Below are 21,028 nucleotides of genomic sequence, written 5' to 3'. Positions count from 1 at the left end.
TGCAGTCGAACCGCTGTCTTCAGCCTAGCAGTACAATGCTCTAATCATTTAGCCGTGATCGCAGTTTTTGCAAGCTTAACACTGCCATTTGTTGGGCGTGTTGGTAAATTGAAAGCATATTTAGCGCCAGCTAAACATGTGTTGTCGTCTCCCTTACGTCCTTGTTTGCTGGCGCTAAATATGCTTTCAAGCATAACACGTTTATTTTAGGATGTTTAAAATATTACAGCAGTGGTATAGTAGACAGATTAAAGAACGGTTGCGTAGCAGCTCGTATCTTCTTCTCCTTGTGTAAAAGGTGTTATATAAGGTATCTGTTTGGTAAAGAAAAACATGCAAAAAAAGCTATGCCCAAGATATGATACCATGACACACTGTGTTCGGCCGTCACACACCTGACAACCTTACAATGCAGATTTTATAGCTGTATTTGGCGCCTTTTTAATGCTTCGTTTCATTGAGCAGATTAGGTAATGATAGCTAGGACACAAGGTATAGGATCGCAATGCGTCAATCCGGGACAAGAGGCATTGAGCAATCAACTCTCGAAGGCGGGTATCATCCTTCCACGAAATTCTATTGGGCGCCTGTGACGAGTGGACCTTACGATGCAGGTTCTGCTGCTTAGGTTTTACAGCGGGTTACTGAGGCAGAAACTCAGAGCACCTAATTAGGTACAAAGGCATTTGTTCACACTGACATACATACACATATTAATGAAAAGAAGAAAGCGACAGCAACTAACAGACAGTTAACAGCATGCTAACAATCAAAACTCATTATTAGTGCGGTACAGCACAATATGGTTCAAACAAAGGACTTGAGAGCAGGCAGTTCTATGAAAGCAAGCAGTTCTACCAAGAGTATACAATTATACAGAACACAAAGCACTTTGTTATTAATAATATAACGAAGAGTCAAGTGTACACAAATTCTAAAATTCTCAGAAAAAAAAGAAAAAGAAGGCACACAAGAAGCAACACAGACAAGAAGTTTTTTTAAAGTAAGAAATGAATGTTTATCTTGTGACAGGAATTTTTCTTTGTTTGCTTCAGTCACCAGGATATCGGGAATGTTGCCCAAGCGGATGACAAATGGAAGTGCAGATGAGTTAAAAGCGCCTGTTTTACCATAGATGCGAGTGAAAGAAAGATGATTATGCAGCCTTCGAGAAATGAATGGAGACTTGCAAAGGCATTGGTGATGGCCTTGGTCCGCGAACGTACTTGTGAAACAGCAATAAAAGTGCACACGTCACGACGAGTGTTCAAAGAAGCAATCGATAAATTGTTGTTAATTTGCGTTACACTTTCGTTGCAGTTGTAATTTTGTGAGATGAAACGAGCGACTCTATTCTTAACTGATTCTAGCATAGCGGTTAAATAAATGTAATGAGGGGACCACATTGAAGAAGCAAATTAAATTTTAGGGCGAAAAAATGTAAAATAGGCTAACTTGCGGACATTTGTCGGCGTATTACGGAGGTTCCGGTGTAAATCTCCCAAGGATCGGGAGGCACTTCCGCAGATGTTGATATGTGTAGTCTAGGAAAGGTTTGATTTCAGGGTTACGCCTAGGTATTTAAAAGAAGTAACTACAGACACAGGATTGTTATTAATACAACATGAAAAGTTGGAACGGAAATGTTTGCGAATGAAAGATATTACTTTACAGTTATCTGGATGAAGCGACATTAGCGAGGTGCTACACGAACTGCTAATAACGTCAAGGTCATTTTGAATTTGTACGTGGTAAGCAGTACAAGCAATTTCTCGGTAAATTATACAATCGACAGCAAAAATTCGCACATGAGAAGATATGTTATTCGGTAAGTAGGGTTATCAGGAAAAGTAGTGGACCGAGGACACTGCTCTGTGGCACACGAGAGGAAACGTAAGAGAGTAGGGAGGAAAAGTTGGTAACCACGGTGAACTGCGGTCGATTGGTAAGAAAGTTCCGAATCCAAGATAGCGTTAGAATCTAAGGACAAAGAACACATTTTCGAAATTAGTCGGCAGTGAGCTAGGCGATCAAAGGCTTTTGAAAAATCTAAAAACATGCAGTCAGCTTGCAGGTTTTTGTGCAGATTAAAATGTAATTCAGTCGTGAACTCAAATAGTTGCGTGTCGCACGACAAGCCCTTCCTGTTGTTGGTTCGCGAAGAAAAAGTTATTATTCTCTAAATGATTGTAAACGTGGGAGGTGATTATCTGCTCTCGCATCTTACAGCAGATGGAAGTGAAATGGGTTTAGTGGTGAATTTATACTGCCACACTTAAAGGTGGGAATGAGCTTTGCAATTTTCCAGTCTTGGGGAAGCATTCCTGTCGATAGCGATTGCCGGAATATATGAGATTATATCTTACTCGAAACTGATATCGTGTTTTTTAGTATCTTTGAGTTTATGTCGTCAAGGCCTGCTGATGTGGACACTTTCAGATTATTTATAATAGATGCGATGCCGTCGACAGTAATGTCGATGGACTGCAAAAAAAGAAAGGGTAGTCATGATCAGCTACGTCAGGCACGTTTGAATCGTTTTCTATGGTGTATACTGATAAAAAGAATGGATTTAACGTGTTTGAACAGTCATGGTCCGCGATAGGAATGTGGTCGTTATCATGAAGGATGGCGTTGCTGTCCCGTCGCTTTGGACACATGGATTCCCCAAATTTTTTTGTCCGTTAGTTGTGAGCAGGGATGGAAAATCGTGCTAAGCATACTCATCTCGGGCAGCGCATACTCTAGAGCACTAGCTTTTCAAGAAGTCGCTGTATTTTTTCCAACATATTGGAATGCACGCACGTTTTTCGGCCGCGTACAATCGCTTCATTTTATTGCTCAGTTTGTTAAGTGACTTAGTGAGCCACGGGTTGCGATTATGATTTGTTATTTTAATTAGCGGAACATGTTGACTACCCAGTGTCATTAACTTGTTTATGAACAAATCCCAGTTATCTTGAACTGCTCGGTTACTGAAACAAGGAAGTAATACACCAATATCTAAGTATGCAGGTGTATTTTGAATTTCGTCCTCATCGAAATGCGGACGCCATGGCCGGGATTCAATTCTCCCACCTTGTGCTTAGCAGCGCTACACCAAAGCCACTAAGCAACCATGGCGTGCAAATCCATCCATTACCAGCGAGATAATTCACTGTAAGCGCCAAATAAAATGACTGAGAAAGCTAAAACCGAGTATTTTACTGGTCGCAAGCACGATGTATTCACTATGATTAGGTAAGCTAGACATAACTTCTTCAGAAATAATTTTGAAAAAAGTTTATTAAAAGCGACTCTTTAAGATTCTCATGCGTAAGAGATGTGCGGAATAAGAACGATGACCACGAAGAGCTCAGAGCGTTTGAAACCGCACGAGCGCTCGAAGCACGTCACCCGAGCAGTGATCAGGAGAGGAGCAACACTGATTTGGCATTGTCTGCGTGACTCTGGCTGAAGAGAAAAACAAGCGGATTTCGAAAACGTGGTGGCCACCGCGATGCGGCTCGTTCAATGTAGGGTCAAATTAATATTGTCAAGTGATTTTAACGGACAACGCTCAAACTGTAGCTACAGTTGAGAAAATCCCAAGGACATCTTATTAGGAGACGTCGTAGAGCGCTATGAAATTTTCCAGCAAACTCAAAGGAATCTCCCAACGCGAATCGGGAACAGCGTCCTCAAGGACACTTCCTCCGACGTCACGTTCACAAGCAAGGAATGTGAGACGCGATGGACGAACTAAGGTAAAAACCTAAACAGAGATCACTATATTTTAAGCCTATCGATTTATGCAGCCAGGATGCGAAGATTTCTGGGGAAGGCAAGGCTATTCGAATGGATCAAATTTAGTGAAGAACAGAAAACTGTCGGCAGCAGAACAGACATGGGGGAATGGCCCGAGCGGATCAGAGTGATTCACGCTGAGGTCACGAAAACAATCGAAACGGCAATGGAGGCTCCAGTCATGAACTGTCACCTCTTGCAGCTAGTCTCTGGGAAGCCCGAAGAGACCTCCCAAAAAATTAAAAAAAGAGAAGCTTTATCGCAAACTCAGTATGCGGATAGCTCAGCTAGGTCAGAGTGTTAACGAATACGCCCAGCAAGTGGCGTCAGTTCAGCGGCTCGCTTTGGGGCACGTTGACTACAATGCAAACATGGCACATTCTTCTAAGTATAATCGACTAGGGAGGAACAAAAATACTCACGAATCGCACAGTCAAGGTGTTGGAAAACGAATTTGAAAGTCGTGAAGCCGACGTGATAGACAACATTAAACAGAGATTCATAGGAACTCTTCCCTCGGGGCTATACACAAAACCCGTTTAGAAGGTCAGGACCAACCGGAACTGGATGCTCCCAAAATTTTTGACGAGCTTCATGCAGCAGCACATTCCTTAAAGAAAAACACGACCCCTGGGGTAGATGAGGTGACGAACGCAATGATTTGCAATCTAAGTGACGGCACGCTTAAGAGCTTGACGAAATTCTTTAACGACATGGTCTGGACAGAGGACGGCGTCCTTCCAAAAGAATGGAAGAAAGCAAAAATTATTCTCATTCCGAAACTGGGCAGGCTCCGTAACATCAGAAACTTTTGTCCCACCTTCCAAATATCGTGCGCAAGGAAACCCTTTGACAACGTTGTGCAGGTACGGTTCTCGAACAGCATAGAACTAAACAACATGCTCCTCTCCAACATGTTCTGTTTTGGGGCGCGCGTGTCGGCGCAGGGCATTTTTCTAGCACTAAACTACGAAGGCCTGCGCCCCAACAGAGGTTCGGAGGATAAATTTGTATTGGGATTGGATATAAAAAAAGGCCTTCGATACCATCTCTCACGACACTATTCTGGGGGGTCTGTAAGTGGTAAACTGCGGAACATGAATTTACAACTACGTGCGCTCGTTCCTGAGTGAGCGTACGGTCACAATCGGATCAGACTCCACGAGGTACCACACCTTCAACTGCCCCGAGAGTGTAGCTTACGACACAGGGGATTACATTACTACACTTTCATACGTAAAAGAGGAACCGTCTAGCAACTGATATCATCCGTGTCATGATAGCGCTGTGGAAAGGTCATTTATAGTTAGGACTCCTGTAGAGCAGCGTGAACGAGACGAGTGTCAACGGGAGCCGCAAGGTCAAAGTGCAGAACTTTGTCACGCTTAGCCTAGGCATGACCCAGTTCAATGCTAGGTCACACTCATCGATCGGATCACGTGGTTGACACGTTGACAGCGTGGATTGAAGCACAATTTTTTTCTCGACTGTGAGCCATCGTTTTTCTGTTTCTTGCAAACTCTTTTCAAGATCCTGGACGTTGCGCATAATGGCCTGCTTTTCTCGTATAGGGGTTTGATCCTTTATGTATGCTGCAGAGATCAGCTTGCTCGAAAGATTGACCGGATGAGTATTCTGGCGGTGATCAAGGCAATGATAGTTTAGCCTAGGCTTGAACGCTGTTGTTTGCCCCAAGTGTTTCCTCCTGCACAAAACTGGAAATAATCCTTTGTTTCTTTTAAGGAACTCTGAAGTCCCAAGTACCATCAGGGAAAATTCAAGCCTGAACAAGCCGAAAGCGAGCGACATGCGTTCTTTGGAAATTTAATCTACATCTTCAAAGTGTCTTGATTCAGGCTCTAGAATTTGCTAGCTTGAAGATATAGCATTGAGAGTCAAATTCAACAACAAGGGGCACTTCCATAGAGTGCAGCAGTTGAATTGACTGTAGGGCACCAAGCGGCTGATGTGAACAACTGGGCGACATTTCTGGTTTCGATTTCGGGAGCACGAATTTTGGTCGTTCGCTAGTACGTGTTACGCCAGCTGCGCAGTTCGGCGGGCGATTTGTTTTCGCTTCTGCTGCTCAACCTCGCGCAGTCTCAGTTTGTGATAGTTTTTTAAAATTCAGTTAGCTTTAAATTCAGTTGCGAGTGATCTTTACAAGTCCCCGAAGTGATAGAAGCTGCCCTCCGCACAACGCCCAATCTGATAAAGTAGATGCAAGACACCTTGTGAAATGAGGAAATTAAATTTCGCTCTATATAAATGCTCGTTCCAGGCTTTTTGTGCGTTCTATCGTTGTTGTGGCAGCAAGTGAGCAGCTGTAGTTCCTGAACGAAGCTCCGCCTTGTGGCATCACGAAAAAAGTGAATTACAAGCATGTGTTGTTTTGGTGTTAAGACCTGACAGAGGAAACTGAGTATACAGGTGAAACTTCGACTGGGCGACTTTACGCATAAAATTCGTTCGCTTTTACAAACATGGCATAGAAAAAGTCTGAAGCATCCCGAACAATGCCATACATAAAATATGATGATGACATCCCGAGCGTTATTTCCCGTTATTTAAAACCACAAATACATGGTCGACTGCACGTTTTCGGTACAACTTGGCTTTAGCCGACGAGGTAGTATGCCACGCACACAGAGGTGGCCACAACACTGACTCCACACCAGACGCTCACAGAATGCCTTTTGCCGAAGGCAAATGCATGGGTGCAGAATGTGTGTTCAGTCGTTCGGAAAGCAGGATTTCCGAAGTGTAAGCTCCTTGTTTTTGAGCTCCGCGCTGTTATTGTTTGCGCGCTTTGCCGGCAGGAGCAACGTACTAAGGTGTTATAACTCCTGACAATCGCTGGTCGAGTTTTCAATAAGCGTCAGTACCAAAAAAGAGGTGAATGTTGTACGGTAACATTCTGTACATGCTGTACAGCTGTATGTAGTACCAACAACCTTTAAGTGCAGGCAGGTAGTCACTGCGACCGACTTGTTTTCCGCTAACTGCGTCACAGCGGCTGGCACGGGAAGCATGCCCAAAAAGCACACCAAAATAGAGAAATAAGGTACAATAATGTTGGGGGTCATTGCAAGCGTCACAAACATGTCCTAGCATGATTCAGTACACGCCCACCTAAATTCGCCCCAGCGCCCTGGCTTTTTTTCGCTGACTATGAGAGATCAACCGATACGGCCAGTGTGCTCTAAGCCAAAATAGCTGAGAATGAAGTGCAAACTTACAAACAAAATTTTTCTCTTTGAAGTAGTGGAGTGCCGTCTTGAAGTGCTGCATGGGAGCTAAATTCGCCGACAGCCCAAGCAACTAGGGTCCGTATTCTGAAGCGATCCACTTCGGTGATAGTATCGCTTCAGGGTCTGACGGCGAAATGTTGCCGGGGTGATAGTATCGCCGAAGTGGATCGTTTCAGAATACGGCGTTAGAGCTACATAAAAAATACAAACAGGACGCCGAACAGCCGAACGCTCACACAGGCATCGGCTGTCGCTCGCTTTGGTGACGTGTTTGGCGCATGCATCTGGTGCATCTGGAGTGTCAATAGCTCGCCGCTAGGTAACACAAGAAAAAATAAGTAATAATATAGTAATTACTTTAAGTGCAACACTTTCTAGATTTAGCGGGAGCGAATAAAAAAATAAAACTGTGTGTTACATTGTTGTGGAGTCCTTCCTGAGGGTCAGGACGGCGGTCGTCAAGGTGGGGCAGACCAAATCAGTACCATTCTCGCTAGGAAAAAGAGGCATGCTACAAGGGGCGGGGATTTTCCCCCTCCTATTGGACATTGCAATGCACGGACTCTCGAAGGGCCTGGCCGCCGTACCAAACGTGGGACACGCGCTGTACGCCAACGATATTACGATCTGGTGTCTGGGAGGCTCGGAGGCGGCCGTGGAACAGGCGCTCCAGGAGGCCTTGGACGTGACCCAGTCCTTCCTGGAGGGCACGGGTCTCCAACTCTCCCCAAAGAAGTCAGAGCTCATGTTATACAGACCGGCAAGGCAGGGGGTTTGGGGGCTCGTGCCGCTCGAGCAGATCCCCATAGTTGTGTACACGCGGGACGGCCAGAAGGTCCCCAGGGTTAATTCGATTAGAGTTCTAGGATTGTTGCTCGACGCCAGGAGCTGTAACGCCAAAACCATTGCGCATCTGACCGCAAAAACCGAGAATATACTCAGATAAATTATGAGAGTTTCCAATAAGAAGGGGGGCCTAGGCGAGGACAACCTACTTAAGGTGCATCACGCTTTTCTCATGAGCCACATCAACTACGTGGTCTCGGCCCTGCAGTGGACTAAGATTGAAAGGGACAAGCTTGACACGTTGATGCGGAAAAGCGTCAAGAAGGTACTGGGTATTCCGGTCACGGCGAGCACGGACAGGCTAATGCAGCTCGGAGTTCATAACGCCACTCTCGAACTCATAGAGGCGCAACGAGAGGCGCAGATCACGAGGCTTTCGGGCTCCGGCGCCGGTAGGCGCCTCTTGGAGGTGGTGGGCTTGCAGCCGCGTTACAGTCGCAGCGAGGTGGTTCAGCTGGATGAGAACTCCAGAGGGACCTACGTCGTCGGTCCCTTCCATAGAAAAGTTCACCCAAAGCATAATGCGGGGCAGGCGAGCAGCTCGTGCCAGGGCGATATTGAAGAAAACGGTTGGCATGGAAGCCTTCGTGGACGCAGCTCAATATGGGCGCTCCGGTAAATTCACGGTCACGGCGGTCACCGAAAAGGGCGAGCTCCTATTTGCGGTCTCGATAGGCGTGGTGACGGCCGACGTGGCAGAACAGGTGGCGGTTGCGCTGGCGATGCGGAATTCAAAAAGGCCTTATATGTACACTGACTCACGCGCGGCCATCAGGGCTTTCGCTTCGGGAATGGTTGCGAGACAGGTGGAGGCGATTCTGAAAGGCAAGTCCAGAACTAATTGTGACCACGTGCATTATATTATATGGTTCCCCGCTCACATGGGCGACAACGTGCTGCCGGGCCGCCCGAACCCCTATGAGATTGCTCACCGCCGTGTGCGAGAATTAACGCGCCGCGACGGCGGTGGGGCTACATTGGATCAGGAGGAGCTCGGCCACCGCAACCCCTTAACGTTTCATGAGATCTTCTCCCACTATAAAGAGGAACGCAGGCGCTTCCCGCCTGCACACCTAAATCTATGCAGATCTCAATCGATCACGTTTAGGATGCTTCAGAAGAGGCCATATCCCTCGCGAGGTTTCTTAAGCAGGGTTTACCCAGAAATTGATCCACAGTTCCCGGATTGTGGGGAGGAGATTAGCACTCTACCTCATATGCTCTGGCAGTGTCCTGCGTTACGGGATACGGCCCTCACCAGCGAACGGGACTGGGACGAGGTCATATCTAGTACGGAACTCAAGCTCTAGTCCATGGCCATACAGAGGGCCCGTGAAAGAGCGTAGAGGCTTGGCCTCCCTGTTGCGACATGGGGGCAGCCAGCGGCGAGCCAGGGGCCCCAACGGGTTTCTGCCGGCTAGTCCCTCAGAACCTCAATAAAAGTTCATTGTCTGTCTGTCTGTCTGTCTGTCTGTCTGTCTGTCTGTCTGTCTGTCTGTCTGTCTGTCTGTCTGTCTGTCTGTCTGTCTGTCTGTCTGTCTGTCTGTCTGTCTGTCTGTCTGTCTGTCTGTCTGTCTGTCTGTCTGTCTGTCTGTCTGTCTGTCTGTCTGTCTGTCTGTCTGTCTGTCTGTCTGTCTGTCTGTCTGTCTGTCTGTCTGTCTGTCTGTCTGTCTGTCTGTCTGTCTGTCTGTCTGTCTGTCTGTCTGTCTGTCTGTCTGTCTGTCTGTCTGTCTGTCTGTCTGTCTGTCTGTCTGTCTGTCTGTCTGTCTGTCTGTCTGTCTGTCTGTCTGTCTGTCTGTCTGTCTGTCTGTCTGTCTGTCTGTCTGTCTGTCTGTCTGTCTGTCTGTCTGTCTGTCTGTCTGTCTGTCTGTCTGTCTGTCTGTCTGTCTGTCTGTCTGTCTGTCTGTCTGTCTGTCTGTCTGTCTGTCTGTCTGTCTGTCTGTCTGTCTGTCTGTCTGTCTGTCTGTCTGTCTGTCTGTCTGTCTGTCTGTCTGTCTGTCTGTCTGTCTGTCTGTCTGTCTGTCTGTCTGTCTGTCTGTCTGTCTGTCTGTCTGTCTGTCTGTCTGTCTGTCTGTCTGTCTGTCTGTCTGTCTGTCTGTCTGTCTGTCTGTCTGTCTGTCTGTCTGTCTGTCTGTCTGTCTGTCTGTCTGTCTGTCTGTCTGTCTGTCTGTCTGTCTGTCTGTCTGTCTGTCTGTCTGTCTGTCTGTCTGTCTGTCTGTCTGTCTGTCTGTCTGTCTGTCTGTCTGTCTGTCTGTCTGTCTGTCTGTCTGTCTGTCTGTCTGTCTGTCTGTCTGTCTGTCTGTCTGTCTGTCTGTCTGTCTGTCTGTCTGTCTGTCTGTCTGTCTGTCTGTCTGTCTGTCTGTCTGTCTGTCTGTCTGTCTGTCTGTCTGTCTGTCTGTCTGTCTGTCTGTCTGTCTGTCTGTCTGTCTGTCTGTCTGTCTGTCTGTCTGTCTGTCTGTCTGTCTGTCTGTCTGTCTGTCTGTCTGTCTGTCTGTCTGTCTGTCTGTCTGTCTGTCTGTCTGTCTGTCTGTCTGTCTGTCTGTCTGTCTGTCTGTCTGTCTGTCTGTCTGTCTGTCACCTTAATTGCACATTCCTGTTTTTTTAGATGTTCGCGTCAGCTAACTGAAGATGTGAACGCTAGACCACGAAGTGTTCCGTAGTGCTAGTTCTGGCAGTGCGTCTGCTATTGTTGAATGTTTTTCTCTATAGTTGCAACGTGTTCATAAACTGGCTACAGTGTGATCGTACATTCTACTTCGATATTTGATGACATGTGACAGGTGTTCGAGCAGTTATTTTCTGTTAGCGCTTAAAATTCCGTTGATGCTATTGAGAAGCCGTTGCAGAACGATAGCCTTCAACCCCTTTCTGCGCTTAAACACGTGTTGACTCTCTTATAAGGCTAAACCTGTAAGTCATTGCAACGGAATTGTTGAGGCTACTTGTACTCTCTCAATAAATACAACCAGCGACCTGAAAATGGGGTTGCTTCTTACCTGTGGAGAACACAAAGATAAACCACAGGGCTGCAGACATTGTGGTCGCCGTGAATTCAGCCGCCAGGTAGCCAACGCAAATAAACAGTGGTCCAGAAGCCGCAAAACCGAGGAGAAAGAGGCCTAAAAAAGAAGAACATATATATACAACTTGATTTAAAGGCGTAATCATGGCGCGAAAGTTACGCTGCCCGGGTTGAGTTTCTCTTCATGGGGCATGAATTAAGTAACTCTTACAAACCAAAGGTTATGTGCCCCAACTCTTCCATAACATGCCCAGCTACACTTCCTAATGTCAACTACAATATTGACACGTGTACTTATCTTTATCGGGCGACCACGTTTTGCCGCTTAAAAACTGTAATCGCACAGCGAGGGACGCGCGTGCATGTATCCGACGTTTCGGGAAAGTAATCGATGCTTCTACCCGGCTGTCTGTTGACGCCGAACCTTGTGTTATCTGATTTCATTGCGTAACGCGAATGGTGTAGAACTTTGTGGAAGGCACGCGGGTCCGAACGATTAGTCTGGAACATTCCACGACTGCTCTATAAAAGCCGACGCGCTTGACCCGCTGATCAGATTTTCGACGATCGCCGACTGTGTTCACCGCTTTCTTTGTGCTATAAGTGTAGCCTGTTTTGTGGGCACAGGTTCGCCCAATAAAAGCTAGTTTTGTATTCCACCGTACTGTTTCTTTCTTCACCGTCACTACCACGTGACAATATCGAGTACTCACGTCTGCTCGCTCATCCAGAACCCTGTATTCCTGTCTCTCAAGGCTACATTGTAAAACAATAAACACCATTAAAAGGTAATAGTGTGTTTAAATATTAGACAGGGCGTACCTACAAAAATATGTCCCATCGCTCGTTGTGCTTGTATATGCGTGCGTGCGTGCGTGCGTGGGGGTGTTGACACGCGTATGCATGTAAACTGTGTACGTTCGTGCACGACTGCATGTGAGCATATCTGTAAAAGCCTATGTAGGCATGCGTATTTGTGTGTGCGTACTGTGTGTGGGCACATGCGAGCCAGCATTTGCTCGCTCACATGTACTCCAGGAGACAAAGTGTAGGTAGAGTTCATATGAACCCCTTCTAATAGCCAGCGCGCAGGAAGCAGTGGAAGGGAAACAGCAAACAGACCGTACGCACATTCGCACATGAAAAGACATCTCCTTTACTTTCACGGATGCTTATTCATTTAACATCGTGATCACGTAATAAGCCAGACGTGCCAACTGCTAGCAACACATGGCATCAATGTATCGGTGCGTGCTCTAATGACCACCTCTTGCACTCCTCCCCAACCAAACAAGACAGGTATACAATAGTTCATGAGGCCTTCGTGGCCAGAATAGCCCAACTTGTTTTCTGATCCTCGTGCTTCGTCCCAGCATTGGTGTACTATCATCGGAATCGGAAATAGCCTGAGTGTGTGTTGTTGAAGCTTCACCCTGTCCAGCTTCACGTTGCACAGCTTCACTTTGACTGTGCGTACCAAGATACGGCTTACATGACTATGTGTGCTAAGTTACCAAGATACGGGGTCGCTCGAAGACTGCGCGGAAGAAGGCATGGAAAAGATTCCACCTTGCGGACGTCAGTCGAGGGAAAGGGAGGCAGCCATGACGAGGTTTGTGGGCTCCAGTGGGGCAGAAGGCACTGAAGAAACGGCGCCTTGCGGAATCTGGTCGAGGCTAAGGAAGAGAGGCTTGACGGGGCCTCTCGGCTCTAATATAGAAGGTATGCAAACAATTCCGGAAGAACGCATTCATTGCTACAGAGCAAACATTCGTCGCCTGGGTCTCAAGCTAACACTGCGTCGGTGAATAAGGCTTGTGTACCGAAGTCTATATATATTTTCCTAACGCATAAACGCTGCAAGTTCCACTAAAGTTCTAACGGCGACACACAGCTGCCTCCCGTTTATGGCCCGGAAGAAATAGAAACGCACACACAAGCTGCCTTTGAATCCTGTGGTAACTAGCATGGAGGTTGTTCATTAACCACTTTAACAGCACTAGCGCACAATTTTGCGCATAAAATGTGGAGCACGCTTAAGGATTGTCTTTAAGAGTAGAACGCCACAGCATTAAAACACCCTTAACTGCTTCTCATGCTTCCCGGCAACTGTAGCTTACGTAAGCATAATGTTTGCGGGGATACGCTGGCGGTGAACGCTATGCACGGAGGCAAGCTTTCTGGCAGAAGCACGTCCTCTTGCGTGGGTTGATCTAGTGTAATTGTTTCGCACTTTTATTATTTCTCTCTGAGAAGAGATAACATAACTGATCTGCGTTTTCCGTGTTTTTTCCACTACATTCGTTGTGGGCTCCCGTTCTCGAAATTCCGAGGAATAACTTTCTAAAGAAAGAAAAGCAAGCTATGAGGAACTTTGGTGGTAGAAGAGTGGTTGGGTATGCGTAGTTGGGAATTATGCTAGAAATTATTTTTGCCGAAGTGACGCCCTACGCTGGATGTCCGACGCGGGCTGCCGAATGCGGATGCCGGATTTTCTGCGAGACGGCGCGCTTATCGCTACCGCGTTAGAAACACCGCCATGCGAACGCTAGTGGTCGCAGTAAGAGAGAGCCGTGATAGGGTTTCTCGGCTCCAATATAGGAGAAAGCATGAAAAAAAAAACACGGCTCCTGGACGCTAGTCTAAGCAAAGGCTTGATGGGTTTTCTCGTCTCCTGCGCGGGAGAATCCATGAAAAAAACTGCCATGAGGACGCGAGTCCAGGCAAAAGAAGAGAGCCTAGCTTGATGGAGTTTCTTGGCTGCGGTGTGCGAGAAGGCGTGGAAAATACATTGCCATACGAACGCCAGTCGAGATAAAAGAGGAGAGCCATGACGGCATTTCACGGCTCCGGTGTTGGAGAAGGCACGAAAAAAACACCGTCATAGGAAAGGTAGCGAAGGGAAAGGGGCAGGGCCTTGATTGTGTATCCCGGCTCCGGTGTGGGCGAAAACATGGAGGAAAATTAAGCCACTTCAGCATAGCCAAAGAGGCCGAAGGCGGAAGCCTGCACGCTAAAGAGACATTAATTAAATTACTTAACATTCTCAGTCGAATGTGCCGTTAATTCTTATCACTTACTTTTTACGGCCGAAGGTCTAGGCTCAACTGCGTTTAATGACGTTACCTTAATTGCCGGTAACTCTGCCCCAATTAACATTAAAGATTGTGAGTTTGACTCCCGCCAAAGATCGAGGATGCGACCCCATCAAAGGTTGTTCGTGGGCCCTATTTCACTCCGCAATAATTACTGTGCCCTAATTAACTTCGCATTAACGTCAAAGGTCGTGGGTTCCACTCCCAGATAAGCTCGATGGAAGAACACCGCATTGCAAACACTAGTCGAGGCAAAGGGAGAGAGCTATGATCGGGTTTCTCGCCTCCAGTTTGGGAGAAAGCTTGCAGAAAACACGGCCATGCGAACGCTAGTTGAAGCAGTGGGAGAGGGCCATGGAGGTGTTTCTGGGCTTTGATGTGGGAGAAGGCATGGAAAAAATTATGCAGATCGCACGCGCTTTGCCAGTCGACTTAAGCGAAGCTTTCTGCGCTGGTTGCTTTGATGGGCGATAACTAGCGGTGATGTTGATGGTGAGAGATTAGTTTTTCAACGCTTAGGCTAACAGGAGATTAGTGAGTTGATGGTAAACGTTACCTTACGAGCACTACTGCTGCTTGTCTTTGTAGTGCACAGAACACACAGAAAGAGGTGTTTACTGGAGGCGTTCTTGCGCGCCATTTTTCACAACCTCAGAGAGGGTTGAGCATTGTCATTGCCTCACAGGGCACGTCGCATCATGGTAGAAGGATTAAACTTGAATAGGATTTTGAGGCTGTATGTGACAAAACCACAATCGGATTATAAGACACGCCGTAGTGGTGGACTCCGTATTAATTTTGACATCGTCATGCACTTTAACTTGTCCCAAAATCTAAGTGCACGTTTAATTTTCTATTTCCCCCGGTAAGAATGCTGCTGGAGTGGTAGGGATCAAAATGGCAACCTCTAGCGATGCTATGGCCGCAAAGCTACCGCGGCGGGCATCGAAGTGTTATTTTGATGGTCGACCGCTTCCGTTGTGTCGCCCGACCCTGCGGTGCACATTAATTATTGCGGTGCTGCTTGAGCACCGCCTGCGTAATTTGTCCGCTTGACATATTCAGATGGTGCTTATTTTTCAGAACTAGCAGGAGCGTACCGTACCGTACCTTGAACCTCGGCTTATCCAGTTTCCGCGCAACCGCTGTCCTATAGTAGTAGGTTTTCCTTGCCTTCTCACGTCAAGTTCCTCCGTCTCCCCCAACTTGTATGAGAACTATTTCTTCTCCTCCCTCCTATCTATAGATCTGTCTACATCCCCTCTAGACTCGCACATTAGTAGAAGTGGAAGTGCTGCTGTTTATGCAATGCTTTTGAGGGAGACAGCTGTCAAGAGGTTAATGCAGCTGTCAAGAGGTTAATGTGGCGACGCCCAGGGAGCTCCAGAAGGCATTGAGCACATTTGATGCGGTGGAGTTCAAATGAGTTTGTCGTGTCGCCTTTCCTCTCTGACGCAGTCTTGTTATGTATACACACGCTTTCAACCCTCCCCCTCCCTCCCGTCTGACGTCGTATGTCAGACAGCAGCAGCCATAGCAGAAGTGGGAAAGTCGAAGGAAGGGGCAAAGAAAGCTTCGCTTTAAAACACCACCATCGGGATGCTTATCGAGGCAAATAGAGAGAGCTTTGACATGTTTTTCGGCTCCACTGTAGAAGTCATGGGGAAGACACCACCTTGCGATTGCTAGTCGATGAAAAGAGAGAAAGCTTTGACATGGTATCTCAGCTCTAGTATGGGAGAAGGCACCGAAAAAAATAACACCTTGTGCACGCTAGTTCCGGTAAAGGGAGAGAGCCTTGATGGGTTTTCTCGGCTCCCGTGTGGGAGAACGCATGGGAGAAACACTGCCATGTGGGCGCCAGTCGAGGCATAAGGTGAGAGCCTTGAGGGCGTTTTGCGCCTCCAGGGTCGAGAAGACATGTAAATAACACCGCCATTCACACGCCAGCCAACGCAAAGGGAGAGGGCCATGATGGGGTTTCTCGGCTCCAGTCTGAGAGAAGGCATGGAAAAACAGCGACTCGCAGACGCTAGTCAAGGCAAAGGGAGAGAGCCTTGACGGGGTTTCTGGAGTCTAGTGTCGGAGAAGGCATAAAAAGAAACAGCGCCTTGAGAATGCTAGTCAAAGCAAACGGAGAGAGCCTTGGCGGGGTTTCTCGCCTCCAGTGTGGGAGAGGGAGTGTCTCGGCTGGCAGTAATGACCACCTCTTGGCGACGTGGTAACTGGACAGCGATTTATTCGACCCTCCAGTACTGAACTGTTCTGAAAACGTTTTATGTATAAAACGGTCCTTAGAGGGTGTTTCACAACACCTAGTCACCGAAATTTGCAATGGCGAATGGTGAAAGTGTTTTAAAATGTAATCGGAACAATAGTAAATGTTTACTGCGTTTCATGGCGCATACGCCGAGTCACATGTGGTGCTTAATTGTGCCGATGCCGAATCACGCCAAAAGGATCGTACATCTGACAGCGAGGGTATGCATGATGTATAGAGTAGGGATGGCGTTTACTCGGTGTCACAGACGACAACGACGACACTTTTTATGGTGGAGTGCTGGTACGCAGAGAAAGTTTATCCTTAAAGTGATAAAAACGGAAACGCATCATCATTTTACACTGGTTAAGCATGCTCTCAAAACTCTATTTTCTTCAGGGGCTGATCGTTACGCGAAACATTCATCATCAGCCTATTTTTAGTTCCAGTGCAGAACGAACGTATCTCAAGGCGATTGGCAATGGTCCTTGCTTTGCGGTAGCAGTATCCAACTTGTGCCTGGAAGTTTCCCAATGTCATCACCCCACCTAACTTGCTGCCGTCCTCGACTGCGCTTCCGTTTTATTGGTGCCTATTCCGTAAATCTAATAGTCACTGGTCCTCTACCCTAAGCCTTACTTGGCCTACCCAGCCCCATTTTCTTGTCTTCATATAAGCTAAAATATCGGCTAACTGCGCAGCTCTCTGATCCACACCACCCTGTTCCCGTCTCCCTAAGTCACGCCTATAATGTTTCGTTCCATCACTCTTTACACGATCTTTTTTTGGTACTCGAGTGTTGTAACCTCCAAGATTCTTGCCCAAGCTTCAATCTCTTGCCCATATGTTAGTATGGGTAGAATGCAGCACTTTACTTTTCAACGCCAGTGTTAAGCTCCCAGTCAGGATTTGGTAATGCCATACGTATGCACTTCAACGCACTTTTGTTGTTCTGTAAATGTCCTTTTCATGATCAGGGTTAGATACAGTCCTGCACAGACTCAAGAGGCTGTGTGGCGAACATGAATTATGGTTCCCTTATCAGGCTACTAGACGTCACCGTTGTCTTTTCCATAACAATCGTATAGCTAAATCTTGCACATTCTCGCTTAAAGTTTTTAATCATTTGTTGCAATTCATGCCTATTATTGCATAACCGGGCAATGTCATCTGCAAACTGGTGGTTGTCGTGATATTCGTCGGTGATCTTCATAATTGAGTCTTTCCACTCGCCAGTCTAATAGCTTGACTACTTTTTCTAAGCATGTTACGATGAATAGCATTGGAGAGATTTCGTCCTCTTGCCTGACCCCTTCTTGATAAGTAATTTACTACTTTTCTTGCTTAGAACTAAGGTAGCAGTGGAATTTTTGTAGATATTTCTAAAATATTCATGTATTCCTCCTGTAGTACTTGATTACGCAACGCCTCCATCAATGCTGGTATCTGCACTGAATCGAATAACATTCATAAGATGTCAAAACCGTGTAAACAGGTTGATTGAAGCTAAACATTTCGACAGAATTGCCTGTCTGGTTGGGAAATTGATTAGAACTTGAGACTGACTCCAACCAAATAACTGAATTTTATTAGCCCGACGTTTCGGAGCCCATTCGGAAGGAGCCGAATGGGCTCCGAAACGTCGGGCTAATAAAATTCAGTTATTTGGTTGGAGTCAGTCTCAAGTTCTAAACAGGTTGATTGTACTCTGCAGATTTCTCAATTGAGGAAAAGTATCTCTTTCTGAAGTCACCCTGTTTGGTTGATTGAAGTATGGCCCTGATTGTATTGGAAATTGGTGAATATTTTAGACAATATTGGAAGCAAGCTAATGGGACTGTAATTTTTCAGTTCTTTAGCCTCACCCTTCTTATCGATTATGATAAAATTGGCACTCTTGCAGCCATCTGCTACACGTGAAGTGGAGAGATATTGCGTGTAAAGGGCCACAAGCTAGCCTAACCTAACCTAACAAGCTTAGTGTCTCCTCCATCTTTATATTATTCGACAATAATTTCATCTTCTGCCACATTTCCCTAGACATGCCTTGCAAGGTCCTGTTAACTTCATGGCTAGGTAAAGAAGGAGCCTTTGTATCCAATTCATCATTACTTTCAATAAAGGCATCATGGTTGCTCTAAGTACTGTACAGGTCAGTGTAGAATTCTGCTGCTTTTACTGTACAATCGAAATTAATAATATTTGGGGTTTTACGTGCCAAAACCACTTTCTGATTATGAGGCACGCCGTAGTGGAGGACTCCGGAAATTTTGACCACCTGGGGTTCTTTAACGTGCACCTAAATCTAAGTACACGGGTGTTTTCGCATTTCGCCCCCATCGAAATGCGGCCGCCGTGGCCGGGATTCGATCCCGCGACCTCGTGCTCAGCAGCCCAACACCATAGCCACTGAGCAACCACGGCGGGTTACAATCGAAATTACTGATGACATTACCCTGCTCATCTTTACGTGAATAGATCTTGCCCTCTAGTACACTAAGTTTTCTTCTCACAGATTTCATGTTGCGGCAATTTTTACTGCTTCCTCTATATTTCTGACGTTATAATTTGGAGTACTGCGTACTTTATTCCTGCTTATAACTTTGGCAGTTCTGTGGATCCTATCTGATCATTTGACTTAGACACTTTCATGCTTTGCTGCTCCTTGAATATGTCGTTTGTTACTTGAGAGAACTTACCAATTGGATGACTTAATGCCTTACATTTAACTGCAACTGTTGCTTCGGAAATCAGCCTAGTTCCGGTTTTATTCATTACCTATATGTTGCCCCTCATTTTCCTGTTCTAAAGCTGCATATTTGTTTGCGAGTAACAGCCTGTATTCATCTGCCTTTAGCCTTAATACGTCCAGGTAGGCCTAGTTGTATTTGACTAATTTAACACTTTCTCTCTTCAAATTAAGAAATCTTAGACATCACTAATTTATGGTGGCGGCCCGTGTGCCCTACGTAACACTTCTACATCCTGCACTATGGTGTTATCAGCAGGATATATTAAATCTATTTCAGTTCTCGTTTCTTCATTAGCACTTTTCCAGGTTCAGTTCTTGTTACTGCGCTTCCTCAAGAAGGTTTTCACTCCCTGGAGTCTTCCTTTCCACCAATTTCACCAATAAATCTCCTCTAGTGTTCCTGAATCGATTCTGTAGCTGACAATTGCTTGTTACGCAGTCTGCTTTTCCTCCGCTTTCGCCGTGAAGTCGGCGATGACTACAGTATATTCAGTTCGCCCCCTTCTAATTGCTAATTTCAAATGTTTTTATAACTGTTTTATTTCCTAATCATCCGTACTGGAGGTAAGAGCATAGGCTTGTGCTACCTTTAATCGATATGTTATATTTAGCTTTCTTACGACGATTGCTACCCTGGCATTACGGCTGTAGAATTCATCAAGGCTGCCAGTCACATTCTTAAAAATTAGAAATCCTACGCAGTGTTCTTTTTTACCAGGAAGACCACTGTAGCAGGAAGCCTGGCCATTATTCAGCTGTACATGAGGCTCCCCAGTTCTAACCTCACTGAGCCCAATAATATCTTAGGCAATGCCTGATAGTTGCTCAAAGACTCCTGCTGAGCTAGCCTCACTCGAGAACGTTCGCGTGTTAAATGTTGCCAGCTTCAGTTTCCAGTTGCAGCCTGTGCGAATCAGGATTCTTAGCACTCTCTGTCCTTGGCAGGTCTCACCGTCGCCTTAGTGAGGTGCTCCGCAGCCGCTGTAGATTTATTGCCATGGGTTAATTGCAAGAGTCGCGAGTAAGGCAGCGTATGGATACTGCGAAAGGGAGACCAATTCCTGTTGCGGTGAGGGAGTGTCGTTGTTTAAGCTCAGTGGACTGTCCAATATTGTTGCACCTGAAGTAATATAGCCCTACTCGCTATCGTGATTTTTTGCCAGTGTCAGGCGCCATTTGAAGACTGAAAATGTAGCGGAATAAACGGTGGTTTAAACTTCCGAACTTCAGAGTAAAAGTCCGGTGTCCTACCTGTGCTCTGCGCCACCTAGAAGAAAAACATATTACAAGTCCAATTTCTGTTTAATGTAGCAACGAAGCACCATATGTCAGTGTGTCGTCACTCATTTCAAATATATTTTAGTGTTTGTCCCATTACGGGTGAAGCAAATGCCCTCGAAACTTACTAAGCTCAATCTTAGTCTATTTTGGGATAGAACGTAATTGACCTTTATTGATAACAAGCTAACTTGGCCAACCTGAGGTTGTTAGCGTTGCCAGAGCCTTCAGGTTCTTGCTTCATTTCTGACTCACCATCCTGTCTACCAGCGAGCTTTTCGTTATTGTTCGAATGTGATTTCTAATTACACGTGAGCATTATTTTTGCCTTTAGTGTCTTTCTTAGAACGTAAATGAACGTGAGGGATCGAAAATGGCCCCGCAGATGTGCACACTCAATCGTTGGAGGCAGAATCCGCCATTGGCTGAGTGCATGCGAGACAGTAACACAATACTAGGAAGCAGCGTATTGGATTTAACATGTTGAGAATGTAAATCTATGCTCTTGCTTTATTCCAAGTCATTTCAGCCACAGTGATGTTCAAATTTGCGTTTAAGTTTGTAGCGACCTTCCTTGCGCGGCACCTAGAAACGGAGAGCACGCGGCCGCATCAGAAGAAAATAAAGAATGCGGCTGGTCGTGACACGCGAAGCCACGGCTCGAGGTTCTTTTCCTGCATCGATTCGGGTCAGCTGCATTCCTCCTTCACTCCTGAGGCGTAAACCTACAAGTGGTGA

The 21,028-nt window shown here is 46.3% G+C and overlaps 1 protein-coding gene across 16 annotated transcripts in view; it reads right to left on the bottom strand.

Moving 5' to 3' along the window:
* LOC135907219 (phospholipid-transporting ATPase ABCA3-like) overlaps positions 1–21,028 on the bottom strand; it is a 456,174-nt gene that overhangs the window by 82,777 nt on the left and 352,369 nt on the right. For all 16 annotated transcript variants that reach the window (XM_070525189.1, XM_070525199.1, XM_070525188.1 and 13 more), the window contains one exon: positions 10,880–11,002. In XM_070525189.1, the coding sequence (XP_070381290.1) occupies positions 10,880–11,002 (123 nt within the window). The remainder of the gene's footprint in view (positions 1–10,879; positions 11,003–21,028) is intronic.

This window comes from Dermacentor albipictus, chromosome 9, assembly GCF_038994185.2.
Source record: "Dermacentor albipictus isolate Rhodes 1998 colony chromosome 9, USDA_Dalb.pri_finalv2, whole genome shotgun sequence".
NCBI lineage: Eukaryota > Metazoa > Arthropoda > Arachnida > Ixodida > Ixodidae > Dermacentor > Dermacentor albipictus.
Note: the sequence above shows the minus strand (reverse complement) of the source record. Positions and strands in the feature narration are given on the sequence as shown.